Source organism: Neophocaena asiaeorientalis, unplaced genomic scaffold (assembly GCF_003031525.2).
Source record: "Neophocaena asiaeorientalis asiaeorientalis breed wild unplaced genomic scaffold, Neophocaena_asiaeorientalis_V1.1 scaffold1, whole genome shotgun sequence".
NCBI classification, from domain to species: domain Eukaryota; kingdom Metazoa; phylum Chordata; class Mammalia; order Artiodactyla; family Phocoenidae; genus Neophocaena; species Neophocaena asiaeorientalis.
This window is the reverse complement of record NW_020171981.1, coordinates 4,179,209-4,191,360: the sequence shown is the minus strand read 5'-3', so window position 1 is coordinate 4,191,360 and position 12,152 is coordinate 4,179,209. Positions and strand designations below refer to the sequence as shown.

At 52.9% G+C, this 12,152-nt stretch overlaps 1 protein-coding gene across 1 annotated transcript in view; it reads left to right on the top strand.

Annotated features, from left to right (window-relative positions):
- HOXB3 (homeobox B3) overlaps nt 1-12,152 on the top strand; it is a 52,834-nt gene that overhangs the window by 39,760 nt on the left and 922 nt on the right. Inside the window, exons 3-5 of the mRNA XM_024744433.1 lie at nt 8,009-8,096; nt 10,939-11,535; nt 11,923-11,996. Coding sequence (XP_024600201.1) covers nt 11,088-11,535; nt 11,923-11,996 — 522 coding nt within the window. The 5' untranslated portion in view covers nt 8,009-8,096; nt 10,939-11,087. The remainder of the gene's footprint in view (nt 1-8,008; nt 8,097-10,938; nt 11,536-11,922; nt 11,997-12,152) is intronic.

Sequence of the window (12,152 nt, the reverse complement as noted above, 5' to 3'; positions counted from 1 at the left end):
GACCTAGCGGAGCCGCACAGGTAGGTGTCGGTGCCGAGCGGGCGCCGGGCCGGGCTCCGGGTGGAGAGCGGGGGGTTGCCTGAAACCCCCGTCCCCGGGTCGGGAAGGAGGAGGATCGCAACATTGGAAGACAGAGATGGGGGCGAGTTAAAGAGGTGGTGCGGGCGGAGGGTGCGGGGAGGTGTGGAGGAATGTGGGGTGTGGACAGGACCCGGTTAGGGCCTGGGAAGCGCTCTCGCTAAGGAAGGGCTGCAGACGGTTGGTTTTCCGCTGGAGTTGGGAGCTTGGGGCTGTGCAGCAAATGTGAGGGGTATCTGCTGGGGTGGGGGCTGGCTGGGCCCTGCTCCCGCAGTCCAGTCGCCACCTATGGCTAGAACCTAATAGCACCTCGCGGGTTATTTGAAGCTGAAACTACAAGGGGTTGCGCTGAGGCCGGGTGTTAAACTGAGAAGGTAGGAGAGGGGGTGATTTATGGCTTCAGAGAAGATGTGTTTACTCCCTGCCTGCTCTGGAAACCAAAAACCAAAGAGAGCAGAGGCGGGAGAAGCCTCTCTCCTTGGAGTGGAAGGCAATGCCAGGTTGATTCGCTGGGATTTATTTCCCCAGATGTGGGGACATGGTGGGAACTGTCCCTTTGCCGGGACAGAATGTGAGGTATAAGGAGAGTGTGAAAGCACACACGTAGATGTGTTTCGTGTCTTGTGTGAGTGCACATTGTGTTCGGGTTGGGGTTTGTTGGGAACAGCATCGCTTTACAAGTGAGCACACAGGGAGCCCGAGGGGGGACTCGGTGTTCTCAGGTCTTGGTACCCTGGCAAGGGGTAGCTCTGGACACACTTTGCCGCCTTGTGCCCTCGCCATGGAGTAGTGCTCCTTCAGCCTGTGCTTTCTTTCCTCCCACAGCCACGCGCAACAGCGCCCACCCGGCCTGGTCCCTGGCCCCTGTGTGCCATCTGCCCACGCTGCCCGATACTCACTTTGAACGTTTAACTTTGCCATGGGAGACTGAGGAAGGAGTGAGCACAGTTTTTTTTAGGAGGGGAGGGGAGAAAAAGGCCTGCAGCGGTAGGGGATGTTGGTTTGAGGCTGGCTTGGGTTCCACCAGTACTGCTCAAACTCCCCCAAAGTCTCTGGGAGGGGACGGGTGAGCACAAAGGGGAACAGAGCAAAGGAGCCATGCAGGATGATGGAGGTGGGGAGAAAAATATTTTGACCCCCAGATAGTTATTTCCGCAGGCCAACTGGTGGCTCTTGCATTTCTGTCCAGACGCCGGCTTTGCCTGGAAATTGTTTTGCATTAAATTTTCTCAGCCGCAGAATTATCTTTCCTCGCCTCCAGCTAAACTTGCATTTTTCCACCAGACACTTGGGCCCTGCACCAATGAAATCTGAGAGGAAGCGGCTGGGCCCTAAGTGGCTGTAATTTAATTGATTTTATCATAAATCATCAACTTGATGAAGAACCCGAGGTTTCAGTGAAGTAAATTGATATTAATGGGAGTTTCTTGAAATGCAAACTCCCTGAATTGTTGGGGCATCTTGAGCAGGGGAGGTAGATTACATGTGTCCCAAGAGCAGAGAGCCTGGACCTGGAGCCCAGCACAGCTTTAGGGGGTCGGGAAAGCAAGCTGTGAGGGGCAGCTGCAGGCAGACCAATTTCTGTAGGGGAGAAGGCAGAGAATGGAACTTTGTTGGGGAAGGAGCAGAGTCTGATTCCATGAACCCTGCTGGCAATCTTGGGAATGCTGGTCTCCCAGTTGAGGGAGGCAGTTGGGGAAGCTGGTAGGTGTGTGGGCAGTGTTGGGGGTTGGTCGGGTGAGAAGGCCAGGCTGGTACAATGGGTGCATTGATTCCTGGTTAAAAATTGTCAGGTTTAAGCCTTCCTCTTCTAATTACACAAATTAATTATTTACTGCTCAGGTTGCTGTGTCCAAAAATAGCACTTTTGATTTGAAGAATAACCCATCCCTGACACAGAAGAGCAGTGAAAACCAGTGCACCAGCCTCTGAGGGGACAAGGAGGACCAGGAGTGTGGCTGGTACTCAGTTGCGAGGGTGTAAGCGTTGAACTCCCGAGAGGAAATAGTCTGCCTTTGGCCAAGATGGTGCCCATTACTGTCTGAACTTAGTTTATTACTGCTTATTGTCACTCACTTTTACATCAGTACACAAAGAACCACAAACTGTCAGCCCAAAAAAGGGACCTTGGAAGATCTTTTAGCCCAAGCCCTCCCCTCCACACAGGATCTGGCTTTACAGAAGGGGACATGTGAGGCCCAATGAATTCTCTGCTTCAGAGCACACAGCCAATCTGGACCACCCAGAATCCAAGCCTCCTGACGTCCAAGCCTATCCCAAGTATGACTTTAGACAAACCACTTCCTGGCTCTGGACCTCAGTTTCTCTATCGTTGACAATGGCAGGGTTGGACAGGACACTCCCTGAGTTCTTTCCAGTTCTGACCTTGAGTAACTCTCTAGTGCTTGGGAGCAGCTCCCTTTTGTGTCCTGGAGTTCTGTGGGCATCTGAGTATAGGTCACTGCATGCATATTTGCAATATACAGGGAGTTTGCATATGCCCAGAGCAGTGCATGGTTACTCAGACTGGCTCTAAGAAATCCACTGGAATCTGGACCATTCCTCCTCCTGAAGGTGTCCTTATTCTCAGCAGAGGAGAAGCCCAGGCCTAGAGCAATGGAGATGAAGGCAGTGGGAGGGGCTAGCTGGGTAGGTTGGGCCGGGATTGGCATTTGGAGGGGGTGCTAAGGAAGGAGGGGCTCAGCCTCTCAGAGCAAGGCACTTTCCCCTCCAGGCATGGGAGCTGAGGCTGGAGTTGTTGGCAGTATAGCCCAGGGACTGATTTGTGGTTTCAGAATTTAGATTCTATGACAGCAGGCCACCACCACCACTACTTCCAGCCTGATCCTGACCCCTGGGCCTTTGGGTCCCCTCTTCTTGGGAGAGGACACACGCAGGCTACCACAGCACTATACCAGGTCTCCTCCCAGGGCAGCCAGGACAGAAAGCCTGCAAGGTGGATGACCCCTGTCCTATTCTTGCTCTTATTTTCCATCTCTTCTCCTAACTGGGAAAAAATAAAATAAGATTCAAAAGAGATGGGGGCTTCTCAGAAGTTGCATGGTTGTGAGAAGGGAGATTTCTTGTAGGATCAGGGATATGAGGAGGCCAGCAGAGGAGGAGAGGCTTCCAGGTTGCCTTGGGAAGTGTGGTCAAGGATATGAATTCTGGTGGAGGAAGTTGGAAGAGATAAGAAACAAATTCATCTTTGGGGTTCTGGGAATCAGAGTCTCTGGCCAGATAATCCATTTCTTAGAGCCTCACCCCAAACCCTATTTGAGAGAGAGAGAAAGAAAAAAACCAAAAGGGCCGGCAGGCCCAGATTCTGGCCCTATCCCATTCTGACTTTTTATATTCGGAGGCAATTCGGAAGGCCTTCTGCTGATTGGTCATTAATCCGGTGATTTATTGTCTGCTAAACAGAGGTCACTGGGAGAGACATCCAATCTGTCAGGAGAGACCTGCGCAGTCCCTCGCAGGGGGCTGCGTCCTGTTCATTTCTATTCCTTCTTGCCTTCTCCACTCTGCCCACCTTTGTCTCGACATCCGCCCGGGGTGGGGTTTGCCACGGCAGGACAGAGCTTCTAGATGAGGCGGGACCCCCAATTCAGTCGGGCTCATTCCCATCCAGGCGCCGCCAGCTCCCAACTCCCGACTTGGCCTTAAGCACCATCACCCCCTGGCGCGGCCTCCTTGGTCACCGAGCAGACTTTGCAAACCCTCATGGCTGCCCTGTTTTGTCCTGCCTCCTTTTCGCGCTCCCACGCCTGGTGTGAGGGGAGAGTGCAGCTCGGATTTTTCTTCTCCAATCTTAGCGGCCGTTTTCTTCTTTCAATCTCAGCTTCTACTGAGCCGGGTCTACACGGGCCTCCGCCCAGGCACGGAATCTTCTCGTTTCCTCAGCCCCTTTGTTCCCTCCCGCTCGGGCATCTTAGAGAGGTGGGATGTTGGGGATCCAAATACCAAGAGCGATTTGCAGTAGCAATTCCCATTTTACAACACCCAGCTTGGAAATCTTTATTAATATTTAAAAGCGGTGGAGATTCGGGTGTGTGTGTGTGAACTTTTCACAACTCTGCCGCGGCCACAAAGTTGGGCAGTGAAGCTGGAAGAGTGTGGGACCGGGAACCCAGACAGGACCAGAAAGAAAGAGATCGCTAAAAGCCTTGCCGCCACCCCCTCCCCGACTCCCAGGTCCCGGCTTCTCAGGGAGCCCAGCGGGCCAGGCGAATTTGGGGCTCGCTGAGCTGGGGGCTTGGGGGAGGGGGGAGTCCTTGGTCATCCCAAAGGCTGATATCAGAAATCGATTTTAAGGGAGCCAGCCAGTTTGTCCTTAGTGAGAGGAGAATTTTCGTTTGCTCTTTGATGGCTTTTTGGGGGAGAGACATGATCCCCCAAGGCCTTGAAGGATGGGCGCCCAGTGATCCCTCAAGGGGGTTTTGAGGGCCCGTCCCCTGGTACTGGGTACAGATTAGGAGTGGGGGAGGGGAGTGCGGGAGCGAGTGGTCCAGCTCTGGGGAAACTGAATCTGAGAGGAAGGAATGTCTATGAAGGGGGACATTTTCTCTGATTTTTGCCTTTATTATTAATTTCTGCCCTTATTAGATTACAGTAAGTTATCTGTGTCTTAATCTTTCTCTCAATTTTTCTTTTTCATTTTCTCTCCCTCTCTGTCTCTCACACATGGTAAGGTGCTCAAGTTTCCTTCCTTGAATCCAGGAAGAGATCGTTCCCTCCTCTCTCTCTAGTCTGTGCCTAAATCACGACTTCACTGTCAGGGGTGATAAATCCCTCTCTCCTCCTTTTTCCAGACCTTAAAGTCTTCTCTCAGACCCCTCTGGTGTTTCCCACCCCAAGGTCCCAGCCCAGGCTCCTTACTGCCCCTGCCCTATCCCCTGAAGTTTGGAAGGTCCCTAGCCTGCAGCAACACCGCAAACAAAATGGGTGTCCTGGTGCTGCCAGTTCTACCATCCACCCGCCACCTTCCCAGCCCCAAACAGGGGCAATTGGCCAGCCAGAAATCTCCGAGAAAGGGATTAAAAAGGCAGGAAAGAAACCAAACGGGGATCTAATTGCGTCGCAAGCATTTCGAATGGGCTCTGCTCTCAGAATTCCTTAAGAAGCCCCTACCCCATTTCCTACCACATTTGGGGGTATGTGTGCTCTGAAAATCTTCTCCAGGTTAGCTCTCTTGCTCCCAGCCCTCCTTTTTGCTCCTACCCCACTGCACCCCACCTCCTTGTGTAGCCAGAGGGGACCACATGAGTTGAAGCTCAGAGTGGGGAGGGGTCCACTGCTGTCTCTGGAAAAGTCCTCTCCCCTCAGCTCAGCTTCAGGCCGACCCTCCTGCAGGCCCGCAGCTAGTTGTGTGCCCCCTGGGCTCTCTTTATTCCTTGGGGCAAAGCTGTGCAGTCCCACAAGTGAACAGGTCCTCCTCTTCTCTTAATTTCACAATGACCTTCTCTAGCTAGTGGTAGAAACAGCTAGGAGAGTTGGAGGGTCTGAGGTACACTCTTGACTTTTTAATTTGGGGAGGAAAAGACCCAAAGGTGCTGTTCTCTAAAAGCCTCTAGAAGCCGCCATGGGCGAGTCCCTGACCCACCAGGCCCAAAGCTACATAAGGTCCAATCCAGCAGGTCTCTAATCAGGGTCCAGAGATCTCAGGACAGATTCTTTGTAGCCCTGACTGCTTTCTCTGAGGGTCCTGGCTTAAGCACCAGAACTGGGTCTGGCTTGGGCATTTTCTTTCCTTGATACTACTAATAAATACAGAAAATGGCTTCCACCTTCCGTCTTCACCTCCCCACCACACTTCCCTCAGCCACCAACTCTCTAGGCAGGCAGCAGGATCCTCAGGACATCACAGTGGGAGACTCTTCATGCAGTTCCTTGCTGGAGGGTAGAGAGGCCATGGGTCCCCCCCTCCACCCCCATTCAGCAGGGCCCCAGGAAACTGGCTGCTGCAGCCCACGAAGCCTGATTTAGTGGGCCTGAAAGAAGTGGGGGCCGGAGGAAGCCAGGGACCACCCCCTATGAGAGTAGGAGAGTAGATAGTAGGACCCTTTCTCAGCCCAAAGAAAAGCCTGTGAGTGGGGAGCTATGGGGTGTGAGGGAAGCTTTGCCAGACACAGCCACCCTCGCCTGGAGGGGAGACAATAGCTGGAAACCATCTCTCACCTTTGTTCTCCCAGTCCCTTCTCTCCTGGTGCATCCAGATGGGAGAAGGCAAAAGCCAAGGATTCTAACCAGGATGTCACAAGGTAGTGGCTGGCTCTGTCTACGGAGAAGTTAAGAGAACAAGTTTTCCAAGCTGCCTTTGTAGATTAGAGAGACTGTCGGCCTTCTATTTTATCCTCTAAGCCCGAGTCAGCAGTTCGGCAGAGTTGCAGACACTCCTGCTTTTGGAAAAGTCCTGGTGCTCTTTTTGTCTTTTTCCTCCTCCAGGAACGGCTCTTCCCCACCCCCACCCCAAATCTGCAGACACCTACATTCTTGCCTCCTGTCTTCCTCCTACAGGCCTCCTCGCCTTTTTCTGCCCTTGTAGAACACACTCGAAGATAAGTTGAGCTTTTGTAGTCTTCCTCACCTGTTCCAAGAGTCCTAAATCTTGTAGAGCTAAGAGAAATTAACAGGTTTGTTCTGAATAATAATAATATAAATAACTATCCTCCATCTCTTCTGCCAGTGCATTTAAAATTAAGCCATTTTGCTGGTTCTTCTCATCTTCTTAGAAGTACAAATGCCCTTATCACCTCTTAGCCCCTTCTGCCTATCCAGAGGTGAGAATCTCAACAGAAACTTCTTCATGCAGTTCTTACAGCCTCTCTATTGGCAGTCGTGTCTGGAACTCAAGCTAAACACAAGGTCCTCCTTTTGTCACCCTCTCCTCAACACCCCTCCCCCTACAAGACGGTCTGGATTTTTAAAATAATCACTCACTGCTTGTTGTCTGCTCTCAAATTGGGGGGGGTCTGTTAAAAAGAAAAGAGAGGTCTGGCTCCCCACCCCCCCCTACAGGTTGGAAACTGGGCCAGGAGATTTGCCGGGAGAGAGGAGGAATAGAGAGGGTGTGGGGGAGAGAAGAAACAGAGACTGGGAGACTATGGGAGACTTGGAAAGAGGGAGACAGAGCCAGAGGGCCAGAGACGCAGCCACCAGTCCCGCAAGAGTGAAACTACTTAAAAAAAAAAAAGTCCCAGTGTTCCCACTGCGAATGAGGGGCACCCAGGAAACGCCCCCCCAGGGCCTCCCAAGCTACTTCTCCAATTAGAGGAAAGGTTTACTAGTGGTGCTGGGGGGAGCTGTGAACTCCACGGGCTTTGCCTTATCTTTGCGCTCCTCTTCCTCCCCCGCCAAAATCTGAATTTAAAAATTTACCTGTCCTTAAAAAACAAAAACAAAACTCAAAACCTCTACCTCCTTTCCTTTCGCACTCTTTTTTTTTTTAATTGAGGGGGGGGTTCAAAATGTTCCCCCTCTCCCATCACCACCATCACCTTCCTTCCTTATCAGGCATCTAAGCTTGCTAAAGGGGGAGAGGTGGGGGTGTGTGTGAGCTTGTGTGTGTGTGTGAGTGTGTGTGTCTGTGTGGTTTTTTTCCCTGTGCAAAAGCAGAGGCCATTGTTACGGAGAGTAGGGCGTACCAGTCTTATAGGGCAACCACACTGTGGCGGCTTGGCCGTGCTGGAGCCCGGAGCTGGATTCTCAGCGAGCTGAGCCGCCCGAGCACCTTTTGGTCTTCTTCTATTTTTTTCCCCGCTCCCCCACCCCCTCCCTCCTGCGCACCCCCGCTCCTAAGCCGAGTGAATTGAAGCGGACGCCGCGCGGCTCCTCCGGCCGGTCTGCCCCTCAGGCTCCCCAGCCGGGGTGGCTATTGGGGAGGGGGGCGACGCCGCTTTAAACAGTGGTCTTTTTTTCCTTTGCCTTCAAGGAGGGGAGATTTCTCGCCTGCCGCTCGCGCTGGGGCTCGATGTGAATATATATTATGTCTGCCTGTTCTCCCCTCATCGGTGGCTAAGGTAAGCTGGACTGAAATAGGCTATCAGTTTGTGAATGGCGGAGAGTATGTCTCAATGATTTATGGCCCATATGACTCCAATCTCGGTTCAAGAAGAGTTCACATCTCCCTCTCCCTCTCTCTCTCTCTCTCCCTCCCTCCCTCCCTCTCTCCCTCTCCCTCTCTCTTCCTGCTTCTCTCCTTTTCTCTTCTCTTTTCTTTAAGCAGTCAGATCAGGGCTGAATTTTTGCCCCGCTGCTAAGAAGAGCCTAATCTTTTTCTCTTTTCCTTTTTTTTTGTTTTATTTTTCTTCCTTCTTTTTTTTTTCTCCCTTCTATTTTTTTTTTTAAGTCCTGGAAGGTGGCCTATCCCCTCTCCCAGGGCTTCCCAGCTATTGTTACTCTCCCAGGATTTCGGGGGTGTGCCTGGAAAGGTGGGTTTCTCGGGGTGGCTCACCGCCCTTCTTCAGCGAGACCCTGGGGGGAAGCCGGGAGCCACGTCTCCTTCCCTCCCTCCCTTTCTACCGAGAAGCCATATGGAGCCTGGATTTTTCCAACATGGAGGCAAGGGAAATAGACATGTTTGGCTTGGTAGAGCTGCTCCCCACCCCCCCTTTTCCTGGATCCCCAGATCTCGGATCCCCTCGGCACCTTTCCCTCTTCTCACTGTCCCATCAGCCAGGCCTCTGCGCCCTCCAGCCGCGTCTGGCCTGGCAAAGTCCCGGTGCGGAGTTGCTAAGATGCCTTTTAATTCGGTTACCTCCAGCGCCCAAACTTGCTGCCGCCCTAGGGCTCGGCCCTCGGCCGGGTGTGCTTGGAACCTGCCGCTGCTAACCGTTTCCGTGTCCTGAACGCTTTCTCTTCGCCTCCTTGGGACAACATAGCTCATCGCCAGCCACCGCGGCAGCAGCAGCCGAGACAGTCCGGCGGCGGCAGCCAGGGGCTAACGCGGTCCGCAAACCTTCCCGGCCCTTTCTCGCCGCCAGCGGAGTCTCCATTCTTTCCTATCACGGCTCTGGCTTCTTGCTTCCCACACTCTCCTGGCCTCGGTCCTGCGATGGTTTGCGAGTTTATTGCAGGGGGAGCGACAGGAATTTCAGCCCCAGGCGTCTAGTCAAATTATTGTTTTATCATCATCATCATCATCATCATCATTACTGCTGTAACAACCATTTAGACTAAATAAAGCCAGGGCCCAGCCAGCCAACCCCCTCCAACAGTTTTATTTCATTCTCCTATCTATTAATAACAAACTCAACTGATGCCTGTTAATTAATTCCCCCTTCAGCCAGGGCTGCTCCGAAGCTAATTTTGGTTAAATCATCAGAGGCTAATGGTAATAATAATAAAGGGATTGGGTCAGCCTGGTCAATTGAACTCCAGTTCTTCTCCCTGGAAGGACCTGCTGCTTTGCAGACCCATGCGTGTTTCCCAGAAACAAATTCTTCCCAGAACCCAATCAGAACTCAGGGCTACCCGGCTCCCTTTTGAGTATAAATCTGTGTCATTAAGAAGGGGGTTTATGTGTGGGAGGGATTTCCTTCACCTGCACTCCTTTTTGTTTTATTTTCCTATTTTTAGTTTTCTTTGGAGTTGACCAGCTGGGCTGAATGAGATTTAAGTAGTCCAAACTCATATGTCAGAAGACAGGGTCAGTCTGAAGATTTTATGAAAAGTGATGGTGAGGGGTTGGTAAGATAGATGGGGGGATGCAGTCAGAAGTTTCAGAAGAAATACACAAAATCCTGTGACAGCTTGAACCTTTATTTTTCCAGCACACTTTTAAAAGCCTGCATTAAAATAATCATTTTTTTTTTTGGCCTCAGAGAACTTCAGTAAACAGGGGCACCCAGTTTCCAACCCAGAGGATAATATTGTTCAAGTTGCTTTGTTTACTTTCTTTTTTCCTAGGGAAAAATTTTCTGTTTCAGAAAGCACTTTCCCATCTCTCAGTAGAAGTCCAGCAGTTATCCAATTTCTTTCTTCTTTTCTTCGTTAGAAAAATCAAAGGAAACAGACTGTCAAGGAAAGGGTGGGGAAAAAATTAAGCCTGATGAAAAAAAAAAACAGAGGGTGGGGGGAGACCTGGGCCAAATGGTCACAGCACCAACCAGCCCCGCCAGGAAAACAATCCCGTTCCATTTGGGGGCCCCATGGGGGCTGCTGGCTGTGGGGTCCCAGACTTGGCTGGAGGTGTTGGTACCTGCAGCAAGGCCATGGAGGAGGCTCAGTGCCACTGGCTCTGCAGGTTAAAAATCTTCAGGAAGTTTCTAGGTCAGGCTGCAGTCTTCGTGAGGTGGGAGGGGAAGGAGAGTATCCCTCACACCAGAAGGTTCCCTGCTCAACTTGCTTCTCCCTCCCGCCTCTTTCAGAGATACTCAGTTTTTTCTCCAGGCTAGACCCTGGATGAAAGGAACCTAGATGGAGGCAAAGGCAGGAGGCCTCTCAGCTCAGAGGACGGTGTTGATGATGCTTTTATTTTGGAGTCTGCAACCCCCCACACCTATCCCAGATTGGGGGGGCGGTGTAGAAGGAGGGAAGAGGAGAGGTCAGGGGCTAGTGTTCAGGCAGGAGAGAAGCAATGTCCCTTGCAATAGTAAGATTCTATATCTAGGCAGTCCCCAAAGGAGTAGAGTCCTTATTTTTTGAGTGGAAATGAAAACTGGTAGGCTTTTTCTTTTAAAATTAAATCGTTGCAATAAGAAAAATCCATTTCAGGTCAAGGAAGTGGCCTCAGCATCTGCTGTGAAGATGTTGGGTGGGGGAGTAGAAAAACCCTATTGATGTCAGTTCCCTTTTCAGTTCCTAAGATGGATTCGAGCCCCAGTCCTCTTCTCCCCCTGTGTCTCTTCTCTCACCCCGCAGGTCAACCGCTACGAACAGACCCCGGGAGGAGGGGGGCAGAAAGGGGAGGGGGGTCCGACGAGCCACGTGACCCCAGGGGTGCCAATGTCCGGTCGTGAGGGTATCAGGCCCTTGCAAGTTGCCACCCACCGCCCGGGCCTCGCCCAGCGATGCAGAAAGCCACCTACTACGACAACGCTGCGGCCGCACTCTTCGGAGGCTACTCCTCGTACCCTGGCAGCAATGGCTTCGGCTACGACGGTCCCCCTCAACCCCCCTTCCAGGCCGCCACGCACCTGGAGGGTGACTACCAGCGCTCAGCGTGCTCGCTGCAGTCCCTGGGCAACGCCGCCCCGCACGCCAAGAGCAAGGAGCTCAACGGCAGCTGCATGAGGCCCGGCCTGGCCCCCGAGCCCCTGCCCGCCCCGCCCGGCTCACCCCCGCCCAGCGCTGCACCTACCAGTACCACTAGCAACAGCAGTAACGGGGGCGGCCCCAGCAAAAGCGGCCCCCCCAAGTGCGGTCCCGGCTCCAACTCCACCCTCACCAAACAGATATTCCCCTGGATGAAAGAGTCGAGGCAAACGTCCAAGCTGAAAAACATCTCCCCTGGCACAGGTACCGGCTCTCTGGCTTCTTCGTCGTCAGCGTTTGTCCAGGCCAGGAATGTCACTGTTATTCTAGCACCCAGCCCCTAGGCGCCCAGGCGGCGGCGTTAGCGGCGCATTTCCCCGTGCCCCCCCCACCTGATGACCCCTGACCCCGTCAACACCCTCTCCCTCCAGCCCCCTCCACCTGAGCTTCTGAGAGGTCCAGAAGTCCAGGTGCTCGGCCTCAGCCGTTCGCAAGGCCGCAGAGTCAGACGCTGCCAGTAGACGCAGTCATCAACGATTGATTATTATTAAGGATGATTACTGTGGGCATTAATCACTCGCTCGGGCGGCCAGGGGTCCCGGCCTCCAGGCACTACAGCCTCTTAGCCCCACATTTCCGCGCCCTGCCCAGAATGTCCAGACTCCCCCCCACCCCGGGATTCCCCTCAGGCACCTGCCGGGTCCACAGGACCGGGCGGCGTGGGGGTGGGGGTGGGAGGAGTGTCTTCCACACCTGGAACTGGGAATAAGGGGGAGGAAGCATGCGCGAGAAAATCCAGGCCTAAATAAATGGCCATGCGGCTCTGTCTGCGTGACATGATCAAATTTTCATAAGCTGGGGCAGCGAGAGGCGAACAGGTC